The following is a 24,965-nucleotide window of genomic DNA, read 5'->3' as shown; positions in this document are numbered from 1 at the left end:
AGCTAACAGGGCCACAGTGAAGATGGGTTTCCAGATAAATCCACTTTGCAACGTTGTTCTCGAAAACGTTTGTTTAGGTCAAAATGAAAAGGGCCCAGGTCACCTGGAAGACTTTAACCGCATGCCTACATCTTTTTTACTTAATAATAAAGCTATAATTTAGGGCTGATATTAACCTGGGGAGGGAAAAGCAATTATTTTACAGCTGAAGACTCTCCTGTGCGTGTCAGTTCACCATCTAGAGGCCATTTTCACAGTTTATCCTTTGCTGCATGTATGGAATTGTACCACATCTGACAGAACTCTTCAGTGGCACCACAAATAATCGCCATCATCATCTCTATTCTGATAAGTTCCATCAATCTTGTTGATGAACCATCACTCACTTTTCTTCCCAGACTTGATCTTCTCTTTTGCAAGAAACACACACACATGCGCGCACACGTGCACACACACACACACACACACCATTTTCTAGACCGTTTATGTATGTCTGGGAAAAATGTACAAGAAAGGATAATCTTGACTGAAGATACTCATGAATTGTTTTCAACAGACACCAAAAAAGTTAGAGGCCACATCTTTAAGTGGCTGCAGAAAAATTTTAAATAGAGGTGGGGAAATGGAGTATATTCTCTGCAAAAACTTTGAAATGAATTAATAAACAAAGTCTAATGAAGAAGGTCTTTGAAATTAGAACCTATTGGTGGCTCTCAGAATTTTCATCCCATGATATCCACTCTTCATCACCATCAGTTTGAGGATGCAACACTAATATGAACCACAAAAACCTGTGTGAAACAGGTTTTGGACCTCCTTAACTTTGTACCCCATGATCTTTAACCTATAATTTTTGAAGAAGCTGAGTAGAGATTTACAATAGCGTGTACTTTAAAAACACTGGACAGCATTAAAGTACCTGGCATAAATGAGGTGCCTTGGTCAGCCTAAAATTTACTGAAAAAGGCCTAATCAGGTAAAACAGACACCACCCCAGGTAAAATTTCACATCACACAGACATACCAATGCAAAATTAAAACAGATTTCCACCTGAGAATTCAAGAAATGTACTACCTTGCCCCAAACCAGTAAGAAGCCGATTACCACAAGGATGGATAGTTACCCATGGCAAAGAACGGGATTCCCAGCAGGGTGGAGTTGTACTTTCCGTCGGTGATGAAGAAGATCCCAGCTGCGGTGACGATGGAGATGCACACGGTGAGCACCCCCAGGAGGCCCAGGAAGGGCTTGCCGCGCAAGCAGTCCTTCATGGAGCTGGAGAGGGTGGCTGTGGTCAGGATCAGCACAAGGCTCACGAGGACCTTGCTTCTGGCCAGGACGCTGGTCTTATGAAAGTCTCTCCAGAGGCTAAAGGACACTAAGGAGTATAGCTGGAGGTCCTGGCGCTCCTCCTGGAGCTTCCTCACAAGCTTACAGAACTCATTCTCCCACTTCTCCCCTATGAGGTCTTGGGTGGCAGAGCCATAGGTCTGGAGGTAGTAGGTGATTTGAATGGCTCTGGCTGACTTGACCCGCTGGTCCTTGCTGTTTGGCACTTCCACTACCCCGCCCAGTTGGTGTCCAATAAAACTGTTCCTCCCATCCTTGAAAACAGAAAAAGGGGAGGCTGAAGTTACCAGAGGGATGCACATTCCAGAGAACAGATTCTTACTCTAAGTGAAGGGGCACAAAAGGCAGAGGTAGACTCTAGTGACTGTGGAACTGATGTGGGTGGAGTGGCATGTTAGGATTTTATACTCAACCTTTTGGAGCTCCATGGGATACCATGCAAAATGATCGGAATTAAAAAGGATGCAAAGAGTATTGTGAAGTTATACAAGACTCGCCACATGCATAGGAAAATGTACATACATATTATTTCGATCTCATCCATACCCTCATTCTCACCATTTCCTTCTGTAACAATCTATTATAACTCCTTTATGCAGGATCAACTTTAATCATTCAGTTTCAGCCAAAAGTGAAGCATGGCATGAGTTAACAACTTTTCAAAAATTAGAATAATAATGTATTTAATAAATACATGCTAAACTTTCTAGGGTTAACACACACACATACTACACTAACACACACACACCTACACTAACACACACAACACACACACACAAACATTACAAACATCCATTGTTCTTTGTACTCTGGGGGTACAGCTGTGTATTGCAGAACAAGTAGAAGAAAATACTGTTTTTTTCACAAATAATTTAATAGTGTTGAAATGTTTTCTAAATATAATGTGAGCACCTGTTCACTCACTACAACATTCCCTTTAAATACCTGCTCCAGTTGTAGGTTGACCAGAAAGCACAGTGGACACACTCCCCAAATGAGACTAAGATTTCTGGTGAGGTTGTCAAAAGTCATCTCAATTTCAGGATTTCACATGAAGTAGAGTAGACAAGATCGTAAGAGTAGGGTTTATAAGAGAGGCAATCACTCTTCTTCAAGGAAGACGAAAGGTGGACACTGAGTTGCTTAAACAGATTCAGAGCAGTAATTCCCAACTAGTGTGCCTTAACACTCAGAAAGAAACCCCTGACAGCCATCGCGAAATTGGAATCAATTTGGATATATTTGTTTTGCCACATCTGTCATGTACTCCAATGGCAATTTTTGTCAGATGGAATAGCGAACCCAGTGGTAGGTTGCAAGATGGAGTCTGGTTCTGAAAAGGTGCATCAGGTCCCAGAAGAGACACAGGCACAAAGGTAAATGTGTGCCATGAACAGCTTATGTGTTTGCTACATCAGGCAAGACATTTATCTCGTGAGGATATAAAAGTGTAGAGTCAGAACAGGAAACAGAAAGGTAGTACAGAAGGGCAACAAACCCAGCTGTGTGGTAACCACGGTTGTTTTCACAGAACCGTGAGGCACTGTGTACTCAAGAGACACGTGTAACAAGTACTGTGGACTTAGACCAGACACCTATAGCTGGGGTACTTGTTTGTATTTGCATCAAAGCTGCCCTAGTACTTAAGAATGGGTTGAAACTCAAAAAGCTTGAGAAATTTACAGAGTGTACAAATATTGTTAGTAGGGATCATCAAGAATTGCAGGAAAGAAATTTTATAGTCACTCTATATACCCATTTCCCCCCACATGTTAAATAAAAAGTCTTTCTACTTAACTCAACCTGACCAACTCTAAATGAACGATATATTTCTCAATAAGAATTTAATTTGAGGGTTTTTTCCCCGTTGCTTGGGGTTTCTCCCACTCCCCATGGCATCTTTGTACTGTTCCTACCTTTTTCCTTATAAAAAAATCAAACTGAAATTCTGACTGTAGGTTCCCAAGGCTCTGTCTTGATTAAATTCTCTGGGGTCCCCCAATGAGCTGCAGGTGGAAAGGTAGGGCAGCTTTGAGTAAGGAGGTGGAAATTCTGCCCTATCACTGAGAGATTGTGATGTATGATTTTCACTCTTTCAGTACAAGTCAAATTGCTCCTCAGTTGGGCTTGTTTATTTTTGTTTTAAGCTTGGTGTAAGTTTTAGCTCCACCCATGTTCCCACTTCTTTGAAATCCTATCTGTGATGTTGACATATTTTGGATTAAGATTACACTAGACAAAAGAGACTGAAAAATGGATAAAGTTTGTTTTTTTCTCTACCATCCTCTAATCTCTACATATACCTCTCTTCATCTGGCTTCCTACTGTTCTCAGACACTTATACCATCTCTTACTTTTCCCATACTTAGGGAAGTAGTCTCTAAAAAATAACCTGCGATTAGTTAAATACACCTCAGGGTGAATTCACTGAGTCAAATATTATGGAGTGTTTATTATATACCAGGCTTTGTTCTAGGCACAGGGAAATTACCAGTGAGCAAGATAGGAAAGCCGCCAGCTCTCAATAAGCACACATTCTAATAGAGGAGACAGGAAAGGAGCAATTAAATGATTAACTAAGATTATTTCAGATAGAAATAGTAGGGAGAAGATAAAATAGGACTAAGTGCTGGGAAGGAGGTGTCTAGGTTAGATGGTGTGTTCAAAGTGTCCTCTAGAGCTAAGCCCTCTGTGAGGACATAGACTTGGCCATAGAAGAATAGAGGAAAGCACCAGGCAGAGGGAGAGTAGTGCAAAGGCCTTGAGGTGAAAATTAACATGGTGGGCTCAAGGAGCAGGAAGAAAGGCCAGAACAGCTGCAGCAGAGTTCAGGAAAAGAGTGGGAGGAGACAAGGCCTGAGGGCTTGGCCAGCAATAGGCCATGCAGGCCTGGCAAGGAGTTCTTATTTTACTCCTAGTGCAAGTAGAAGCCAGTAAAAGGTTTTAGGTGCAGAAATGATGTGCTCTCATTTAGAACTGTCCAAGCAGGCTCTGGCTTCAATGTGAATATATTGAGGGAGAGCAGAAGTGGACCCAAGGATATGAATTAGAGACTTAAATTCATCTTATGTTAATGATGCGGGTTCAATTCATAGAATGATAGAGCTGAAAAATGTCTTCAATATTATGTAAACATTTTTACTCATATACTTATATCACTCATTTTATAGATGAGAAAACTGAAACCTACAAGGGGAAATGAACCAGCCAAGAGTTTCTCATCCAATTACTGAGAAATGCACACTATATGTGCATGATTCCAGGTCACATGATTCAGTGTTCTCTCCATTAATCCCACCTGACTCCTTACAAATCCAGGGAAGTTCTGCTCAGAGGATAATTACAGTATATGTTATATTCATTCCTTGTTTCTCCTACATAGAAGCACCTATGAGCTGGGAACTAATGAACTCTTCCACCACAAAACAGTAGAATAATCTCTAACAAATAACGTATAAAAGTGTATTTCCCAAGACTATATTGAGTAGGCTGATTGCGGCAATGGTTTGTACAAGATACTCATTCAACAGAGCTTTCGAATGTCCAAAGACCCTGTTTATTTTATCCTGGTGCGTGGAGTAGGGCAGATTAAGAGAGAGAAATGCATTCGATTTGTTACATTCATTTACACATAATGAGACAAAAGCCTATCTTTTATGAAGTCATTTTTGTAAGAAATGGAAATTAGACAATTTCAAAAAGGGGGGGGGGGTTGTGAGCAGCTAGCTAAACCCAATGTAGACCAGCCATTTAAAAAATCTATATTTTGCCTTCTTTAAAATTTTGAGTTTTGTCCAGACACATTATCAGCACCCTCTTTGATCCACCATAATCTCCAAATGAGGCCTGAGGGATGCATAAATCTTTGTTCTGCTGCTAACAATCCCTCTGAAATCTTTTTGATGACAGAAATGAGTAAAGACAGATGGAACTGCACTTACGTGAATAAATAACTTTAAAAATACTTCCTTTTTCAAATAATAGGAAGTACAAGTCCTCTTCCACTTTTATTGCACAAGCAAGCATGTGCCATAAGCTAGTGAATAGACAGGGGGACTTAGGGGGTACCTGGAAAAAGGATTTGCATGTATCATGGCCTGGAGGCAAAGAACAGCACATGATGTTCAAGGAACTGAAGGAAGTGATGGGATTGGAGGCTACAGAAAGAAGCAGGGCCTCTTCTGTAAAGGCCATGGAAGCTTTATTAAAAGAGTTGGACTTACTGTCCTGTAATAGGAAACCACTGGTGAGTTCTAAGCAGGGGAATGACATGATCTACTTTTTGGAGTGCTCTCTCACTGCACTGTGGAAAATGATTTAGGGAGTCAGGGTGACTCTAAACGAAGGAGGTCAGTTAGGAACTCCCTGCAGTATTTCAGATTCTTAATGCAGCATGAAAAAAATGTCAGCCCAGGCCGTCGCTGGTAGGTAAATTGTTCCAAGGTGAATCAACAGAATTACAGGTCATGATGCTATCTCACCGCCATGAAGCACCTCATCACATCAACTCTCCCGGAGCAGTGATGCCAGAAAAAAAAATCTTGCGTTCTTTAGGTTTTATTTTGTTTATGGTTACTACTTTGTAACTTTTACAGTGACTCCCACCCAATCCACACCTCTACAGTGGAAAAGGAAATTAAACTCCTACACATTAAGATCAAAGAATAAATTCTCAAAGAGGTATGAGAGGAAAGAGACATGAATGTCATAAACTATTGTGCAGAGAAAAAAATTACTCAATGATGCTTTGAAGTTATAGGAGAGAAAGTGCCATATCTGCTCAATATATGTGCGAGGTTGACATTCAGAGACTTTCTGTGCATGATAATCTGGCAGAACAGTTCCTGTCCAGAATAATTGTACTTTTGATCTCATCAATTTTCGATGAGGTCAACACTGCAAGGATATTGGAAATCTTTAGATGGCCAGTTGTCTTTTATTGCTGAAAAGAAAGACTGCTATGTATGGTAGATAGTGACATTTCTAAAGGAATGGTACAATTTGTTCTTGTTGTTTGTTTGCTTGTTTGTTTAAATAAGATTTTTTTCTTGTATTTATTTCCTAACATATCTCTTTGTTTTATTCTCAATATCGACTGTGCACACAAAGTAGGATTAAATAAAATCATCAGCTATCTTGAATCTCCTCTCTAGAGCTTCATGTTTAGTAGAAACAAGCAAATAATGAGAAAGCAAGTTCCTATAAGGTATTTAGTTTAAAAAAAAGGAATCAAAAGCATTTTCAAAATGAAGACCTTAAAGCATTAAAATGCCCTAATAAAGAATAAATTAAATTTCTTATGTCACATTACTAAGCTAGAATAGTGCAGGGGTGTATTTTTTATTTTTTTCAAAGAGGAAGGTTAAAAAAAGTAAGGTTTCTGTGTTGCTGCAATGAAATAAGGGCTTTAGCCAATGAGACTACAAGTTTAATTCAGCACTCTAGCACATTAATTTTTAACACGTGTGGCAGTCTCAGTTCCAAGACGGAAGAACTTTATTTGCATTATCCTGGGTAACTTTCCCGGCCACTCTCTGAGGAAGTGCTGTTCTGAAATAACCTCAAGTCACCATCCAGGACACAGGGGCCTTGCGAGAGGAAGTAATATAAGGTTACACAGCTAAGTGGCACAGCCAATTACCTGATTCCTGTTTATAACTCCAATGCTCTTGTTCTTAACACAACTGCACATATGTTTGAATAATTTGTGAATATACTTGAAATGAAAGGAAGTACAAGGTAGCAGTTTTGTACACAGACTCAAGAGGCTACTGTCACGCTTAGAGCCCAGTGTCGACACTGACCAGCTGTGGGAGTCTCCTTAGCTCTCCGCACGTCAGCTTTATTATTGGTTAAAGTAAGAATCATAAGGCATTGTGAGGATCAAGTGTGTTAATACATATAAAACACTTAGAAGAGCGGTCAGAAAATTGGATATTATTAATGTGTCATCAATTAAATACTGGAATGATACTGTTTATTTACTTAGCCATCTAGTTATTATTTCCACATTTCCCAGCAACTGTCTGTAAATGTGATGGAAAGCACACAGGGTCCAGGGTCCAGACTGGTTTTAAGTTCCAGGTCTGCTGCTCTACAGCAGGGTGACAGGGGACAAAATGCTTGACTTCTCTGAATGCCAACTGCCTCATCTCCAAAATAAAAGGTTTGGCTTATATTATCTCTAAAGTTTTCATTAGCTCTGTATTTAATGATCCGTCCATGGTAAAGTCATTAGACACTACAAAGTAGGCTAGAGAAATCTGCCCTGAGGAAAAAAATAAATACGAAGACAAGAGAAATGCAAGGTGACCCATGTTCATTTCCATAGAAACAAGAAGTTTTTTATCTTCTTTTAGATCTGGACCCAGTAGCTTTTTCTTCTCTTTGAGTAATTTCCAGAGAGAATTTTTCTCAAACGGAAAAAGATCAAGACTTTGCCCTGTTTTACCTACATGTAAATCATTTCTCAGTAGCCCAGATGAATTCATTTATTTCTTAGATAGTAAAATTCATTTTTTCTTCAGATCTCTATATCATGAAATCTGAAGAACGAATCACGGAGGATTCATCTTCTCCACTGTACTGGTTTACTTACCACATAATAGGATAAATGCATTTAATCTCTCCTCAACTCATACAAAATCTTCACACAAATTTATAAGTAATGTGTGGAAGTAGAGTTGATAACTACATTAAATGTGAAGCATATAACAATGACCTTTTTATTTCTTTGTAACTTGTATCAGTGACCCTATCCCAAAAATTTCCATTAAAAGCAATATTACTATTTTAAATGAGTCTTTCACAAAGCGAGCACAGTGACCACTCAGGGCAAGTATTCCATATTAAAGATTTAAGTTTGATGCTGGTCTACACAAAGGAAGCTGGCCATCACTCACACAGGAGCATTTGAGGAATACAGAAAGCTTCCTTCAGGAGAGGGATTGAAAGTCTGCCATTATAGCTTTTGCTTTGGGCTAAGAAACTCCCGAAAAGACTAGTTTACGACCACATGCTTTATAAGGAACGTGACACCTGAGCCATTAGCATCTCTGAGTGGAACAGTCATCAGACTAACAAACTAGAGGCAAACCTGTGTAGAGCTCAAAACATCCTCAAGAAGGCGAAAGTTAGGGAAGATCAAAGGTGTGGGTATGGCAGGCAGGAGTGTGGTGAATCTGTGGGGTACCCAAGGACATGACACACAGGTGGAAATAGGCAAGAAGAGCAGAGTCATTCATTCATTCCAGAAATATTCAGTGAACACATGTTCTGTGACAGCCAGCTATTGAGGATAGAGTCGTGAACAGCTATAGTTGTTATCCTTAAAGAGCCTAAGGCTCTGTGGTGCAGCGGGAGGTGGTGGAAGATAAGTAAGCAGGCAGGCATTTATATATATATTTATATATATATATATATATATAAATGATACTGGTTAACCCAAGATGTTAAGGTAGCACTGAGATGGAATCACTAACCTAGCAGGGACTAAGAAGACTTCCCAAAGAAGGTAGCATCTAAGGTGAGACCTGAAACATGAGTAACAATTATCCAAGCGAGGATGGGGGATTTGGTTGGTGGACGTGGGAAGGGATGGTCCTCCAGGCAGAGGGAACAGCATGTGCAAAGGCCGAGAAAGAAGAGTAAGCATACTGTGCTCCTGGGACTTTGATAATGACTGGAATATACAGTGGGGGCGAGAAAGGGTGATGCAGAGATGGGTACAGGTAATGAGTATGGAGATTTGTTTGTTCAAAAGCTCTCTTTGACTGCAATGTGAAAAATAAACTTTAGGTGTGCCTTGGGGATGGAGATGGACATTCGAGAAGGGCCATGGGACCTTTTTTTTTTTTTTGCCTTCCTCACAGCATTATCTAATCCAAGACTTACCTGATTGAATGAGCATCAAAAAAAGATTTTCAGATTTTATAGAATACACACTGTTCTTTTTTTTTTTTTTAACCAGGATTTGGCAGCTAAGCTATTTTTTTTTAAGATTTGATTTTATTTATTTTATTTTTGGCTGCATTGGGTTTTCGTTGCTGAGTGCCTAGGAAGGCAAATTGTTAGTCTATGTGTAGAAAGCAAGGTAAGGACAAATAAATGGAAGATAAGGTCTCTTCCTTGGAAGAGTTTATAACTTTGTACAGAAACAAAAGCCTTTTAGATGACAAGGAAATAAAGCTGCATAGAGCATTAGAACTCAGAAGACACTGTTGAAGAATCGTAACTGCTGAGGGCTGCAAAATTATATACATATAGCATGAACTCACCACCATATAAATATTCAAAGGAAATTATAAAAATTTTAACATTGGCTCTTATTCAGTATAAAATTATAGGTCATGTCTGCCTCTTTGGTTAATCAGGCTATTTTATATTACCTCTTTAAGAAGCCTATTGACTCATCAACAAAAATAATAAAAATAAGTGTGTTAAGAGAACTGAATAGGGCTTCCCTGGTGGTGCAGCGGTTGAGAGTCCGCCTGCCAATGCAGGGGACACGGGTTCGAGCCCTGGTCTGGGAAGATCCCACATGCCGCGGAGCGACTAAGCCCGTGAGCCACAACTACTGAGCCTGCGCGTCTGGAGCCCGTGCTCCGCAACAAGAGAGGCCGCGACAGTGAGAGGCCCGCGCACCGCAATGAAGAGTGGCCCCCACTCGCCGCAACTAGAGAAAGCCCTCGCACAGAAACGAAGACCCAACACAGCCAAAAATAAATAACTAAAAAATTACAAAAAAAAAAAAAAAAAAAAAGAGAACTGAATAAAGGCTAGATAGGAGTGAGAGGGATAAATTCGGTAAGACTTTGAATCAAATTTCACTCAAACAGGCAGTTGGGAGGGGAGGGAAGGCCAAGAATCAAGACTCCCTTAGTCCCAGGCTCAAGTTCTAAGCAGTCTGCATTGTGGCTTCCAAATAAACTTGAGTTTCAGTGGTTCATTCTTCCTCATGAAGGACCGTGGTTTTGTCCATCGAGACATAATGAACGATAGTATTCGACTTAGAGTAACAGCAGATTCCCAGCTTCTAAGGGTAGGGTAAAACACTAACACACACTCAACTCTCCAGCTGATCTGACCTTGCCCTTGGCTAAATGATGTTTTCTTTTCAGAAAAAAAAGATCATGGAGACCTTGGTAGCTCAATGTCATTTTCCTTGTTCTGAACTTGAGTTCTGAAAAGGTCCTCATGAGGTTCTTTTTAATTTTTGTCTTTATACCTTTCCTTCCCATGCGGTTTTTCTTTAATCTGAAAACAAAGGCCAAATTATTTGACCAATCAAATGAAAAATAATTTCTGAGGATTTGCGATGCATAAAACATCACGATAGGCAAAAGCTGATTTCTTTCTTTCTTAAATTATCCAGATAATTGTAATCACAGAGGTCTGGATTATGAAATTGATTAAAACTTCCAGGAGATAGGCCATTAATTTAGGCAGTTTGAAAACAGTGCTGCCATTTATGAACTCCATTTTTCTAATTCCTATTTTCCTTTGCTTTCCAAGATTGTATCAAATTTTCATTCAAAGGGGCCTCTTCTGATAATTAATATGTGTTGTCTTTTCCCATTGTTATTTATCACTCCAACTAGACTTCCAAATTCAGTGAAGTTAGGAAATGAAGGTGGGACCTTTTTCCAGCTAAAGGAAACTAATTTGGGGCACATATCTCAAGGAAATGTAGAGAAATTGACGTACTATAAAAGAAGAAATCAATGGCATAGCTTTTATTTGCAGTTGTGGGTGAGGTTACCTGTGTCTTAATACTTTGATAAAACGAAGGTGACACCCTTGTTTCTCTACTGAAGATGAATCAGATCTTAATATTTCATTGGCTTCCATGAACATCTCCTTCCTCTTTCTCGATCCATCTCCTTTCTCCCCCCCCTCCTGTCTCTTTCTTTCTCCTGCTCTCTTTCTTTTTTTCACTCTTTCCCCCCTCCTCTCTGTCCTTTTCCCCTCCTTTTCCTCCTCTTCCCCCTCCCATCTCTGTCCTTCCTTTATTTGAAACACAACTACTGCAAAGCCACAGCGAGGGATAATTATTGAACTATGTCAGTAAAATGCCAGATAAAGAATACAGCACTTGCTTAAGTCCATTTTATCTTCACTAAATTACCTTTTCTTTTTAATATCTAAAAGAACAGACAAGCTTTGAAAATACTGTGTGTGATATACATTCTAATGAGATCCATATAATTGTTCTTTACTACTACCAAGCTATTCAGCCTCAAAGATATTAAAATAATTGAAAGCCTTTCGATAAAGCCAAGAAAGTAAGAATTAAACTTTTAAAACGCCTGAATGAAAAATTAACTCAAAAGCAAAGTGCGTGGTTTTTTTTTGCTTGATAATTTAACCTACTGCAAAAGATTATCCAAAAATCTTCAAAGATTTAGAAAATAAACTTCCACTTTTATTTTCTGGTTGTTTGTTGCCTTTCTGGTTGTTTTTGTTTAAGGCTAATATTAAAGTTCATTTGCATTCACTTACAAATGCCTGTTGGATGTAGGAAAAAAGTGACTCATAAAGTTAAGTATGTTAAGCAAGAGAATAAGTTCTGTCTAATGACTGTAGACTCTAGTTTCAGTAAGGCAGATAAAACTTAAGAGATTAATTCATGGAACACTTACATGCATGTGTTTTTAGTTTTATACCTATGTGAGGCTTTTTAATTAATAATATTCACAAACTAAAATCTTTAATTTGATTGCATATCCCTTTTTTGGTTTGGAACACATGGTAACCTGAATAAGTTAGATGGTAGAAAGTTATGGTGGGTAAAAGCATATATATGATGCATAATCCTAGAAGGTTTGACAATTGATTTACTTAGATTTTTAGGCAAGAGAGAAAAATATTAAGCCAGATAGTCTCATTATAATGAAAGTAATCATCACTGTAAATTCACTCTTCAAAATTAGGCCAATTTTAAGTGGGCCAACCCACATTCCAGCCTTTGGGAGTTTAATTGCCTTCACTACATAAACATGATTGCTGCTTCTCCTAGCCACACATAAATATCCCTCTTCACTGTGTCAGTTCTTATATCACCTAGCCCTATTTCATGGAGTTTGGAGACAAGGTTTCTAATCAAAACTGCAATCCTGTTTTAGGCTGGTTTCAATTTGCTTCTGAATTTTCCAAAATAGTGCCAAGTTTCAGCAGCCCAATTTCTCATAATTTGACAATCAGTATATTTTTTCTTTCAACAAATCACTACCTTTCTCTTCAAACTATAAAACTTTAGTAGAGAGAATTCTTCCAAAGCTGCTCTTACAAAATGTTAAGAAATGGACAGAGATACCCTCCCCATTCTTCAGAGGAAAGACCTACAACACATACTACAGGTCTCGTGACCTGGTTGCCGGGAAGGTGATACAAAACCACTTCGGCATCACAGGCCACGTGGCTGACAATAGCAGCTTGGCTTTGAAGTTTGAAGAACTTGGGTTTGAATGCTGATTTGGCCACTTAATAACCAGTGTGATTTTTAAAAAAGTTACTTAGGTTCTCTGAGCCTCTTTTTTTCAGTTATGAAATAGGACTGTCTAGCTCATAAGCGTTATTATGAGAAATGTTTTATGATATTGGAAGAGGGATGGCACTCTGTATGCTATTTTGTAGGAGCTCTATCAACTGTTATTATCAATTACAAAATGATGGTTGAGGGATTCAGTGATCTTAAAATGAATTAAAAACAGACCATGGCCCTTGGCACCAAAAACATTCCATCAACCCTCAGCCTACACTGCAAATACAGAAAGTTTCCAGGGCTCCCTAAGTAGGAGATGTTTAGCTAAAAGGAGGAACAAAAGATTCTAACTGTCTGTTCCAATCCTGGGCGTCCACTCGCCATATGACGGAGAGCTTGCTCCCAGTTCAATGCAGGTTCAGAAGACAAACTGTACCTGGTATTTTTAGGGGAAACCTTAAAGAGTTGGTTCAAAATTCTTTTCAATATACTCCAAGTGATCATCTGGACAGAGGATTTCTCTAATCCAGAAAACAATTTAATATCAAAGCAAATTTTCTGAGTCAACTGAGCTCATGAAGTTTACCCTCCTTCACTGTGGGGTTCCCAGGATTCACTGGGTTCAGACACTGAGTCAGGCCCATGTGTCAGCAGTGCCATATGCTTTTATTCTAGGCACCAAACAGGTGGGGCTTCTGGATGTGACCAACCCCATGGTGAAAAGAAGGCCTGCTGCAGCTCTGTGGCTTTCTTTGCAGCCAAGACTATGACGGAAATAAGCATCAAACTTCCGGATTCCACACTACGGAGGGCCCCCACTGAAAGTTCCTGTAACTAAAAGCACCTGGTGAAATCATGCAGGAGCCTCACATAGCTTTCCTATTTTATTACCTGTCTTTAAATTTCATATATAAAATGGCAGCAGGCACAAGCCAGAAGAGGTGACCCTACACTCACCTGGTTTCATTTTGTGTTTGCTGACGTGCTATCTGAGCACCCTACTGGATTGTTCCAAGGAATATAATTTCATCAAAATAATTGCAGTAAACTTTGATTTTAATATACTTGTTTCAGTACAAGATCTCCTGCTTGCTACAGATGTTCAATGTTCTCTCCGATATTCTATAACACGTCACAGGCATCAATGAGGTTTGCTCAAAGGACGCTAAGAACACTATGTCTAATGCAGTGTCAATATAAATTCAGTGTAATTCATCTTCCCCATTGATCGCAGATATCTTCATTCAAACGAGTTGATTACATCAAAGTGAAGAGAAGGAAAAAAATGCAGAGTGAGAAATGCAAATACAAAAAGGGGACACACAGACGTTGCTTTCAACTTACACTCAACAAAGAAGTAGTTTTTTAAAGCACCTGCTACAAATGAAGCTATTTTACAGACACAAAAACATAAAGGGCTGGTTCGTTGTCCTTAAGAACACTCCCTGTCACTCTCCCTCACTGCAACACAGGTTAATTCCCTATGAGTTTGCAAGTAGTGAGAGCATTCGCTATGACGATGTCAGGCCTCCTTATGAATAAGGTGAGAGGCTTTCTTTTTTACAGAGATTATGTAAAGAAAACAATCTAACATCTTTCATTTACATGGAGGTACTTTGTGGAAGCAGGGTTAACTTGGTAAGTGGGTGTCTGATTTGGCTAAAAAGATCAAGGCTATTTGAAGCCACTGCAATCAGGGGAGACTTTTCAAATGCACATTGCTATGTCAAAGGGCTGTTAAAAACGATAATAACACACACACCAAAAACAACACTCCCTCAGAACGGCAGCTGGCAGCTGTCTGTACCACACTGGAGCTGTTTACAAGGAAATACTGAGTGAGGTTCTAAAGGAATAAAATGGCACTCAGGACTGAGCTACCCAATTTGGAATAATAAAGGACTCCTGGTGTGAAAGGGCAATGAGGCCCACCATCCCTTCAACAGCAGCGTGAGCAATGATGTTTGTTATTGATTGTCTAGGATGGAAAAGATGGATGATCCCGAGGGAGACATCAGAAGCGACTTGGGTACTGCCCGAAGGAACTGGGAATAGTTGCCATTGAAAACCTTTAAAACTAGAAGTGACCCGGTGAGATATATGTGCTACAAGTGCCCTCTGGTAGCAATATGATGGATGGTCTGAAATGCCTGTGTGTGTATGTCAGGATTTTAGGACAATACTGACAGGAGGGCGGTAGATGAGTTAATTCCAGGAGAAATCCAGGTGAGAGATAATGAATTCCTAAATGGAGCAAGTGACAACAGAGAGAAGAGAGAATGAGCTAATAAAGAGATATTTAAGAAGCACAATGGATAGAACTTGGTGCCTGACTGAATGTGAGAAATAAAGGAAAGGGGGGGAGAAGCAGGTGGTGATTCCAAAGTAGTGGCTTAGGAGCCCTGTAGACGACAGTGGCACTTCCTGAGCTGCAGACCACATTTGTGTGGGATGAGTGGAACAGGGATTGAGCTCTATATCTTGAGTTTTAAGTACCCGAAAAACATCAAGGTGGAGATACTTAGAAACAAGTGAAATTATGAGTAGCGTGTTTAAGAGAGGGTAGAGATGAACACTTCAAAGGTATTACACAGCTAACAGACTGCAGGAAGACTGGAAGCTATGGTGAGATTGCATAGGCTGAGAAAAATAAGGTCAGGAGAATTCATAAAAAGGCAAAACAATGCAGAAAACTGGCAACACTTCTTGTAGAGTCTATACTGATGAAACATTTCACCATCCCTGATGGGAAAATATATATTAAACAAATGAGGAATTATAATGGATGGCAACACCTTTGCTGACACTTATTTAATTATCTCAACATAAATTTTTATAGGACATGGCTTTACAATATGCTCAAATGTCCCAATTCATTGAAATGAAAGTCATTCAGATCCAAAGACAGTCTTCAGTTGGAATATTTTTTCAGAGCCTTAATAGGAAGTTCCCGTCAGTCAAGCGAAGTTGCATCCTGTTCAACCTTTTGAGATGAAGGATTTGCCTTTTAATGAGAAATTTGCATTTCATTATTACGATGTACCCTCTGTCCTTGACTTCGTTATTATCCACAAAAGCAGCGACTTCTTTGGATCATATGCTTAGCATATAGTAATGACAGATCCTAAAACTTTAACTCAGATATTCTTTAAAAAGCAGAGTTAAAAGAAAACGGGTATGAAAAACACCACACTCTCATCTGCTGTGTGCAATACAAAGAAAATCCTTAGAGGTGACCTCACAAATTTCCTGTTTCACAGGCAGGCATCTGTGAAGACTGAACAAGTCAGGAAAAGAGTCCTGTTAGGTTAGGTCATTGAATATGCTAAAAATTACTGTAAAGGGGTATTTGATCACTCAGGGCCACATGAGTCAGCAGTATACTTTAAGCAAGGAAATAGCTCTGCGTGTGTGTGTGTGTGTGTGTGTGTGTGTGTGTGTGTGTGTCAGGGAGGGGAGAGGGATCCAAACTTCTAATTTAATTTGCCATAGCAAACCTTCAATAGACAGACATTAGATTACATAATAAAGAAATAAGAAAAATGAGCTCCTATTTATGAAGCAATAGAGTATTTACATTAAGAATAATTTTAGCAACTTACTACATTTGCTGGTTATAATTATATAATAAAACGGACAGATTTTCAAGTTGGATCAATATGACCATTAAAGCCACAATATTTCTGAGGAAAACTCAGAACTGTCTGAGATAACTTATCTGTAAGAGAATTTTTTTTTTAATCAGTGGTAAATAAAAAGTTAGAACTGATATAAAACATTTCAAGAAATTTAAATTGGAAGAAAGCTCTTTCCTCTGAAGTCTTGTGATATTTTCTGGATTGCTCCTATGGCATTTATAATTATCATTTGGTATTTTCATTATGTTTGTTCTCCCCTTTTTTTACTGGAAATTCCCCGGAGGCAGAATACATGCTTTTGTTTTGTGGAACTGCCTACAATAGAGTAGCTCCTCAAAAATCAGTTATTGATCCAAGAGTGATATGTGCCTTACCCGCTAAAAACTTTCCTTTTTGAATTGTGTGGAGACTTGTAATACTAGATCACAATAGAAGAGAAGGGCAAGACATTACATTTGCAGGCAGATGGATGGGATCCAGGTAATTCATGGCTTTCTCTTTATGTCAAAATGGTAGCTGGACCAGCACCAACTACATTCACATGGTTTCTGCCTTCTCTCAAATCTCTTTTCCATTGATTTCCACAGCCTTGCTTTCACCTCTTCTTTGGGCCTGAAACTCTTACCGCAAGGTGCTATTGTTGTGTGTTACACAACAAAGGGGGTGGGGGCAACATTCCCCAGAAAATCACCCTTAGAATATTAATTCCGGATGGGAATGGTTACCTTGGATACTGCTTCTTTCTCAGGTCCACCCAGAGCAACAATCTGTTACCCTGGAAGGCACAGAGCAAGGGCCTGAAAGAACGACCAATTAGACAAACAGGTTTTAATGAGTCAAACAGGTGGCACCGCTTGAGGAATCGTGGGCCCTGAAGGACACTGTAGGAGACCCTGGGCTACCAGATGTTGGAGAAAAGAGGCAGCTTGAGCATACTGTACCCTTTTGACTAAAATTAGCTGTGGGATTTCTTTAGTGTGATAGATGCAATAGTCATTTGTATTTTATAAAAAACAAAAACAAAAGCAAAGAAACCTCACAGGTGCACAGGACCTAAAATGGTAGGTTTTAAGCAAACAGATTTAGACCTGAATGATGGCACATTTGGATAAGAAGAGCTGTCTACGGGAAGTCATGATTAGGTGACTGGGTACGGTTGCCAAGGTAGATCCTGAGAGGTGGGGCTTCTGGGTACGGGTCTCCCCAAAAGGGACTAGAATCAAGGTATAGATATAAAGATGAGGGGTTAACTGTACTGCGTTCTCTTACTTTCCTCAGAAAAACAGTGAAGATTACTTAGAGAGCTTTTGGGTAACATCTTATAGATGAGGGTGGGAAGGCATTCAAAAATGTTTATATTCTCTGATTTCAGAGAACTGTAGTACCATTACTATTCGAATGGAGGTTTGAAATATTAACACACACTTCAAAAGTGTAACAGGGAGAGTGTTGGGGCGGGAGAAGTGTCTTCTGGCTAATTGTTCTCCACTCCTTTGCTGCTCTTTCCCTTCTGAGTCTTGGCATCCCGTGCACTTTTTCAGCCAGTCTGTCTCTCAAGACCTAATTACTGCAGGCACCATCTCTTATCAGAATAAACTCCCTTTGCAATCAATGAAAATGTTGCTTTTCACTCAATCTTCTCACACTCCCAAAACAATGATTAGAAGATAAAATGTCTTGAAGAACTGAGTAATAATAAAATGCTGGTTAAAGATATTGGGGCAGTGAGCTGGGAATGGCTGTTGCACACATTCTGCATTTACCATCCCCCAAAAGAAGAAGACACACTTCTCAAAGAATGGAACCCCTTCGTCATAATGCTCTACTGTTCTTGTATAATGAAATGTATATCAAATGCAAAATTAACTGCTTTTTCCTTACTTTTCTTCTTTAAATAATCTTTTTTTTTGTTATCATCTGTGTGGTAGATAAATAATGACCTCTTCATTTTGCAGAGAAATATGTGATATTTGAAATATGCTTTTTCCTAATACATATAATATTCTGTTGAAACACTTACTTAGAAGATGGCAACACCTGAATCCACTCAGGTGGATTCAACAACTCAAACTCTGTAATAACAAAGTATGAAGAAGAGTTGAGTCACTGTGAATTAGGAAAATCAATCCTTCAGAAGATTCTAATATTTCACTCGACTACAGTGACTTCCAAAATGTTCCCCTGGACCCAGAAGTATCAACATCACCTGGGAATTTGGTAGAAATGCAAATTATCTAAATTCTGATTCTCTGAATTAAAACCTCAGAGAGTAGGGCCCAGTCATGTTTTGTTTTGTTTTGTTTTAATTTTTATTGGAGTATAGTTGATTTACAATGTTGTGTCAGTTTCCGCTGTACAGCAAAGTGAATCAGTTTTACATATACATATATCCACTCTTTTTTAGATTTTTTTCCCATATAGATAATTTTTTTATTTTCAGTCATGTTTGCTTTTATAAGTCCTTAGGTGAGTCTAATGCACACTTGAGTTTGAGAACCACTGCCCTGGAAGAACTTCTTTCTCCTGTGCTTGCAATGTTAGCCTGATGGTGATGAGTCAAACTTCATACGAGAAACATGGTAAGAAGTTTTCTTTTTGGCTCCTAAGACATTAAGAATGTGTATGTTAGCAGAGAGATGGTTAAAAGAAGGGAACCAAGAAAGATACAATTTAAGGAGAGAGGTTATGCTAACAAGACAGACTGAGGCTCATGAGCAGCGAGGAGAAAAGGTTAAAGCACTAAAGTGAGAAAGTCAGAAAGTACTTAGTGATGGCATGTTATACTGAAGAAACACAGAGGTATAGGCACTTCCCTGGCAGTCCAGTGGTTAAGACTTCACCTTCCAGTGCAGGGGGTGTGGGTTCGATCCCTGGTCAGGGAGCTAAGATCCCACACGCCTCGCGGCCAAAACACCAAAACATAAAAGAGAGGCAGTATTGTAACAAATTCAATAAAGACTTTAAAGATGGTCCACATCAAAAAAAAAAATCTTTAAAATAAAAAAACAAAAACCACAGAGGTACACAAACTCTCGAAGTCAAGGGTCCTTTTCTCATAAAGGAAGTATACACAGATCTGTGTCTTTCTCTTCTCTTCTTTTTAAAAAATCTCCTTCTGATTAAGCTTGGGCTTAATCAGACATGCACTGTGAACTTCAGAAAGGATTTCAAGGATTTAAAGAAAAAGTTGACATAATCTATGCCGTGCAACTCCATAACAGAAAAAGAAAGCTCAGAAGTTGGAAAAGTCTTTAAAAATACCATTTAGACTATGCAAACAGAAGTAATTGCACTGAGGAAGGAAAAGGGAAGAAACCTACAGAAAACGAGGCAGCACAGAATGTTCTCCAATGATTTTAACTTTTAAACAAAGAAGTCCAAATAATCAAAAGAGGGAGATAATTTAAAAGAACATCATGACTCTATAAGAATAGTTTTCTAAAGGCTAAATTTAAAATAAGCCACCAAAGGCTAAAAGTAAGAAAAGAGTTCTTTTTGTTTGTGGTTGTTAATGTTTGACTTGTTTTGTTTTTCTTTGTTTGGACCAAGAAGGTCAGAGAAGAAATAGGCTCACTGCTTTGGGCTAGTAATGTAACTCTTGGTGGCTAACCCAAAAGAAAAAAAAAGTGAAGAATAAAACTACTACTTAGGGCTTCCCTGGTGGCGCAGTGGTTGAGAATCTGCCTGCCAATGCAGGGGACACGGGTTCGAGCCCTGGTCTGGGAAGATCCCACATGCCGCGGAGCAACTGGGCCCGTGAGCCACAACTACTGAGCCCCCGCGTCTGGAGCCTGTGCTCTGCAACAAGAGAGGCCGCGACAGTGAGAGGCCCTCGCACCGTGATGAAGAGTGGCCCGCGCTCGCCGCAACTAGAGAAAGCCCTCGCACGGAAACAAAGACCCAACACAGCCAAAAATAAATAAATAAATTAAAAAAAAAAAACCAAAAAAAACTACTACTTAGGTTCTGTCTTCTCTTTCCATGAGAATGAAGGGGTAGGAAGAATACAGGGAAAAAGGAATTGAAGCTGAGTAAGGGATAGAAGCTGATGTAAACATTGTTGAACGGTGGTTTTAAAGGATCTGTTTCCTGAGCTGAGTTAATTACCACCCAACTGTTCCAAGACAACAGGAGCTGCCAACAGTGTTGTTGATGCAGCCACAGGAACGATGTGAGATCAGAAGCCTGGAAATGGGCAAATGTAATTTGGGCTTAAAAAAAGGAAAGAAAGTGAATTTCTCACCTGCCTCTATGAGGATCGATGATGATTTGAAGCCTAATATTTCAGGTAGTAGTAGGTGAACAATTAAGATAAGAGGTAGGGTTAATAAAATGCTGATTTGAGTTTTTTTTTTTTTAAAGCAAAAACAGTCACAGACAGATATGTAAGAATTACAGAGGACCTAGTGCGCTGGTCTCTACCAAAGCAGCATCTGAAAACCTCTCTTTTGGGCAATGACAGGATTCTCACTTATTCTTCTGGTAAATATGAATGTTAATGACAGGACCACTTTGGAGAACTCTTGGCATCATCAGTTAAAGTTGGAGATGCAGAGACTCCATGACTCCGGGATTCCTCTCTCAGCTAGGTAGCCTGGACCAACTTCGCACACAGGTACTAGGAGACATGTACACAAATGTTCATGGTGGTATTGTCCATAATGGCTCCAAAGAGCAAACAACACAAACAATAACATTAGAATAACTTGTGAAATTAGTGGTCAATGAAATAGTACAACAGCAGTGAAAAGAAACCAATTACAGCTAAACAAATCAACATGGATAAATCACACAAATATAAAGTTGAGTAAAATCAGCAAGGAACACATACCATAAAATTCCATTTATATAATGCTCAAAAGGGGTGAAAGAGAATCATATTATTTAAGAATGTATACTTAAATGAAAAAACTATAAAGGAAAACAAGGAAAGAGATTATCATAAAATCATACTTCTAGTGGTTATTACCACTCGAGGGAAGGAAAGGGAGTGATGGGGGAAAGCTCCACAGGAAGGCTGACTACTGGCAGTGATTTATGTCTTAAATCTTGTTATGTTTACATGCTGTTTGCTTGATAATTACCCTTTAAACTATATACGTCTCTACATATTCTTCCTTGTGTATGATATATTGCACAACTAAAATGCTAGAGAAAATGTTTCTTGTGATGTTATTAAAAAAGATGAAGAAAAATATTTGTGGTGATAATATTTAATTAGATGAATCTGTGTTACTGGGCAGGATGCTGATTTAATCACTGATATCATGCTAGACTTGAGAGAGTTTTTCAGAGGTGCACTGAAGAGTTCTGTCTTCAAACTTGTTCAATACTTCAGTGAACACTGTATATCAGGGACTCAAATGAAAATATAAGACATGCATATCAGACTTGAAGCTTACATAGGGTGGGTAATGGACCTGGCCAGTGTTTCTCAAACTTTTGTGTGCACGGGAATCTCCTGGGGATCTTGTAGAAATGCAGGTCCTGATTAAGCAAGTCTGACACAGAGTCTGAGGTTCTGCCTTTCTAACGTGCTCCAAGGGGTGATGATGCTGTGGGTCAGCGGGTGTCACTTGAGTAGTAAGAGAATAAGGCAATTTTTAAGATCCTTCCCAATCCTGAAAAATGATGGTGTGATTCTAATTCTTAATTTAGGTACATGCACGAGTCAATCTTGTACTACTGAGACCATGTCACTCACAGGATAATCAGGGTGGCTTATCAAGCCAATCAGTCTGATTGCCCTCTTTTCTCACACCCTCTCTTAGGTTTTTACATAAATCCTCCATCTTTATTTTTATTTATTTATTTTTTTTGCAGCCATTTTTTTTTTTTAAGGAATTCCTTTTTTTTTATTATTATTTATTTATTTTTGGCTGTGTTGGATCCTCGTCTCTGTGCGAGGGCTCTCTCCAGTTGTGGCAAGCGGGGGCCACTCTTCATCGCGGTGCGCGGGCCTCTCAGTGTCGCGGCCTCTCTTGTTGCGGGGCACAAGCTCCAGACGCGCAGACTCAGTAGCTGTGGCTCACGGGCCCAGTTGCTCCGCGGCACGTGGGATCCTCCCAGACCAGGGGTCGATCCCGTGTCCCCTGCATTGGCAGGCAGACTCTCAACCACTGCGCCACCAGGGAAGCCCTCTCCATCTTTATTTACAATGGTTCTGTTGTCATCCATTCTGAAATGCAGCAATGAATCCCTGGGAAGATTCATCCTAACTCTTTCCTTATAGCGCATGTAGCAGCCACAATGGCCCGGAGGCAATTCCCTCCTTCCCTCAGTGGCACCTATACTGGGAGTACGTCAGGTGTCTCAGGGGAGTCAGAAAGGAAGGAAAAATTATCAAGCATGTCTTGCTTTCTAACTTTCATAATGAGTGAGTTATAATGATTAGTTATAAATCTGAGGGTCAATAGGATGGTTCTAAATTATGAACAATGAATGTCTCACAGCATGGAAACTTTATAACATGGAAAAGAGTGGGTTTAAAGTAAGGAAGAAAAAATAAAACCTATTTATTAAGTTTGTACTGTATGCCAGATACATTGGTAGGTGCTTTCCTACGCTTTAATTCTCTCCACAACTCTGTGAAATGAGTATTCTTATTATTCACATTTTATAGAGAAAAGCCAAGTGGCTGCCCAAAGCAACACACCTCATGATAGATGGAGTAAAAATGAGAATTGTCTAACTTCCAAGGTAGTGGCCCTTTTTGACCCACCACCCTGCCTCACTGCAGCTTCTAAAAATGGGCAAAATCTCATTCTGGTGAAGCATAAATGAGAGGTACCATGCACTTTAGGTTATTCAGAAATATCTTGAAAATTGCATCTTTGATATATATATATATATATATATATATATATATATATATATATATATATATATATAAAACCCATGGTGATGATCATGGCAGATGTCCCTTCTGAATATCATGTTTTAACTAAATCCAAATATCAACTCATTATGTGTCAATTACCAGTTTTGTTTTTTTTTTAATTATCACAGTGAGATGAGCTTTGTTTAAAAACTAGTTCCTAGGGAACTTCCCGGCAGTCCAGTGTTTAGGGCTCCACACTTCCACTGCAGGGGCCACGGGTTTGATCCCTGGTCAGGGAACTAAGATCCTAAAAGCCGTGCTGTGCGGCCAAAAAGAAACCAAAAAAACAAAACCAAAAAACAAAAAACAAAAAAAATTGGTTCCTAGGGAAACTAGCAGTGACAAGTTCAATTTAGTGAGTAAACTGATTCATACCACAGAGCAGAGAGAAAGCGGGTCTCTATCCAGTTGAGAATCTAATTGGACTCTCAATTTTCATAACAGAATATCAACTCTGCTACTACCTCCTCTGGTTTCCAAAAGTATTCACTCTCCCATACTTAGGAATATAGGACATTGGTTCTAAAGTCCCCTGTCAAAGCATGCAACTTCAAACACTCTGAAATCCAACTCTTACCAAATGTTTAGCTAAATAAAGTAACACTTGGTAAAGATTGCCTAGGTGACATGTTGCCCACCAACTCTGTTGAACTTATTAAAAATCTCTCCTTGGTACCAGTAAGAATATGGGAGGTCTACACACCTAGCCCTTGCAGATTTTCCATCCTTAAAATGTTTTAATACTGTGCTTTCAATTTTTATCACAGGTTACTGAAAGCCACAACTACATACAATTTCCTTCTGTGCTTGCCAAAAATGTCACTGGGATATTGTCCAGGATATCAGTTCTTTAAGATTCAATGATGGGAAAACTGATAGAATTATATTCTTCCTGTTGAGAGGGTCATGCTATTTTTAGTTGTATCTCCTAGCATCCAGAAAACTGATCTAAATTTGAAGTTGAAAAAGTAACCATTTGACCACAGTTGCTAGCAAATGTGTAGTATCAATAACATTTTAATTTTCTTCTTTCTTCTGTTTTCATTATCTTTTCAAAAGCCATCTGAAATTATTTGTGAATATTTATGACTAGTAAAAAAATTTTAAAGTGTTTAGATTGCTGCAAGAAAGGGCAACACACTGTAAAATTCCTCTTGATTGGTATAGCTTAAGACATACCCAGAAACATACTGACACATTGATTAGAATCTTGGTGCTCAAGGTCATAGCTGTGGGAACCAAGCAGACTGGTCTTCTCTTAAAGTCACAATCTATGTATGGCAGGGACATTAACCAATGATATGTTGCTAGGTATAAACACTTTCTTCTCTTCTAATTGATTAACTCCAAGAAAAGAGAAAAAAAACCTCACTCCTCACTCTTTCTTTAATGTTTTTATGTATTATCACCACCCATGTTGAGCAATTTTTAACTCTAATTTAGGGGCTTCCTACCTGGGAGTAGAGTAAGAATGGCTCCAGATAGCTTCCTATTAGGCAATGTGCAGAAAGGCAAACACCTGAACCTGGACTCAGAAGACTTACGTGTGAGTTCACTCTTTCCTAGCTCTGTGTCCTTGGAGAAATCACTTCCTTCCAGGAATCTTAGTTATTT

At 39.1% G+C, this 24,965-nt stretch overlaps 1 protein-coding gene across 1 annotated transcript in view; it reads right to left on the bottom strand.

The window, feature by feature from the left end:
* Nucleotides 1–24,965, bottom strand: part of LOC132373965 (patched domain-containing protein 4) — a 184,994-nt gene that overhangs the window by 131,657 nt on the left and 28,372 nt on the right. The window contains exon 2 of the mRNA XM_059937436.1: nucleotides 1,125–1,605. Within this exon, the coding sequence (XP_059793419.1) occupies nucleotides 1,125–1,605 (481 nt within the window). The remainder of the gene's footprint in view (nucleotides 1–1,124; nucleotides 1,606–24,965) is intronic.

This window comes from Balaenoptera ricei, chromosome 11 (genome assembly GCF_028023285.1).
Source record: "Balaenoptera ricei isolate mBalRic1 chromosome 11, mBalRic1.hap2, whole genome shotgun sequence".
In the NCBI taxonomy this organism is placed as follows: domain Eukaryota; kingdom Metazoa; phylum Chordata; class Mammalia; order Artiodactyla; family Balaenopteridae; genus Balaenoptera; species Balaenoptera ricei.
The sequence above is the reverse complement of the archived record's forward strand: the minus strand, read 5'-3'. Positions and strand labels throughout refer to the sequence as shown.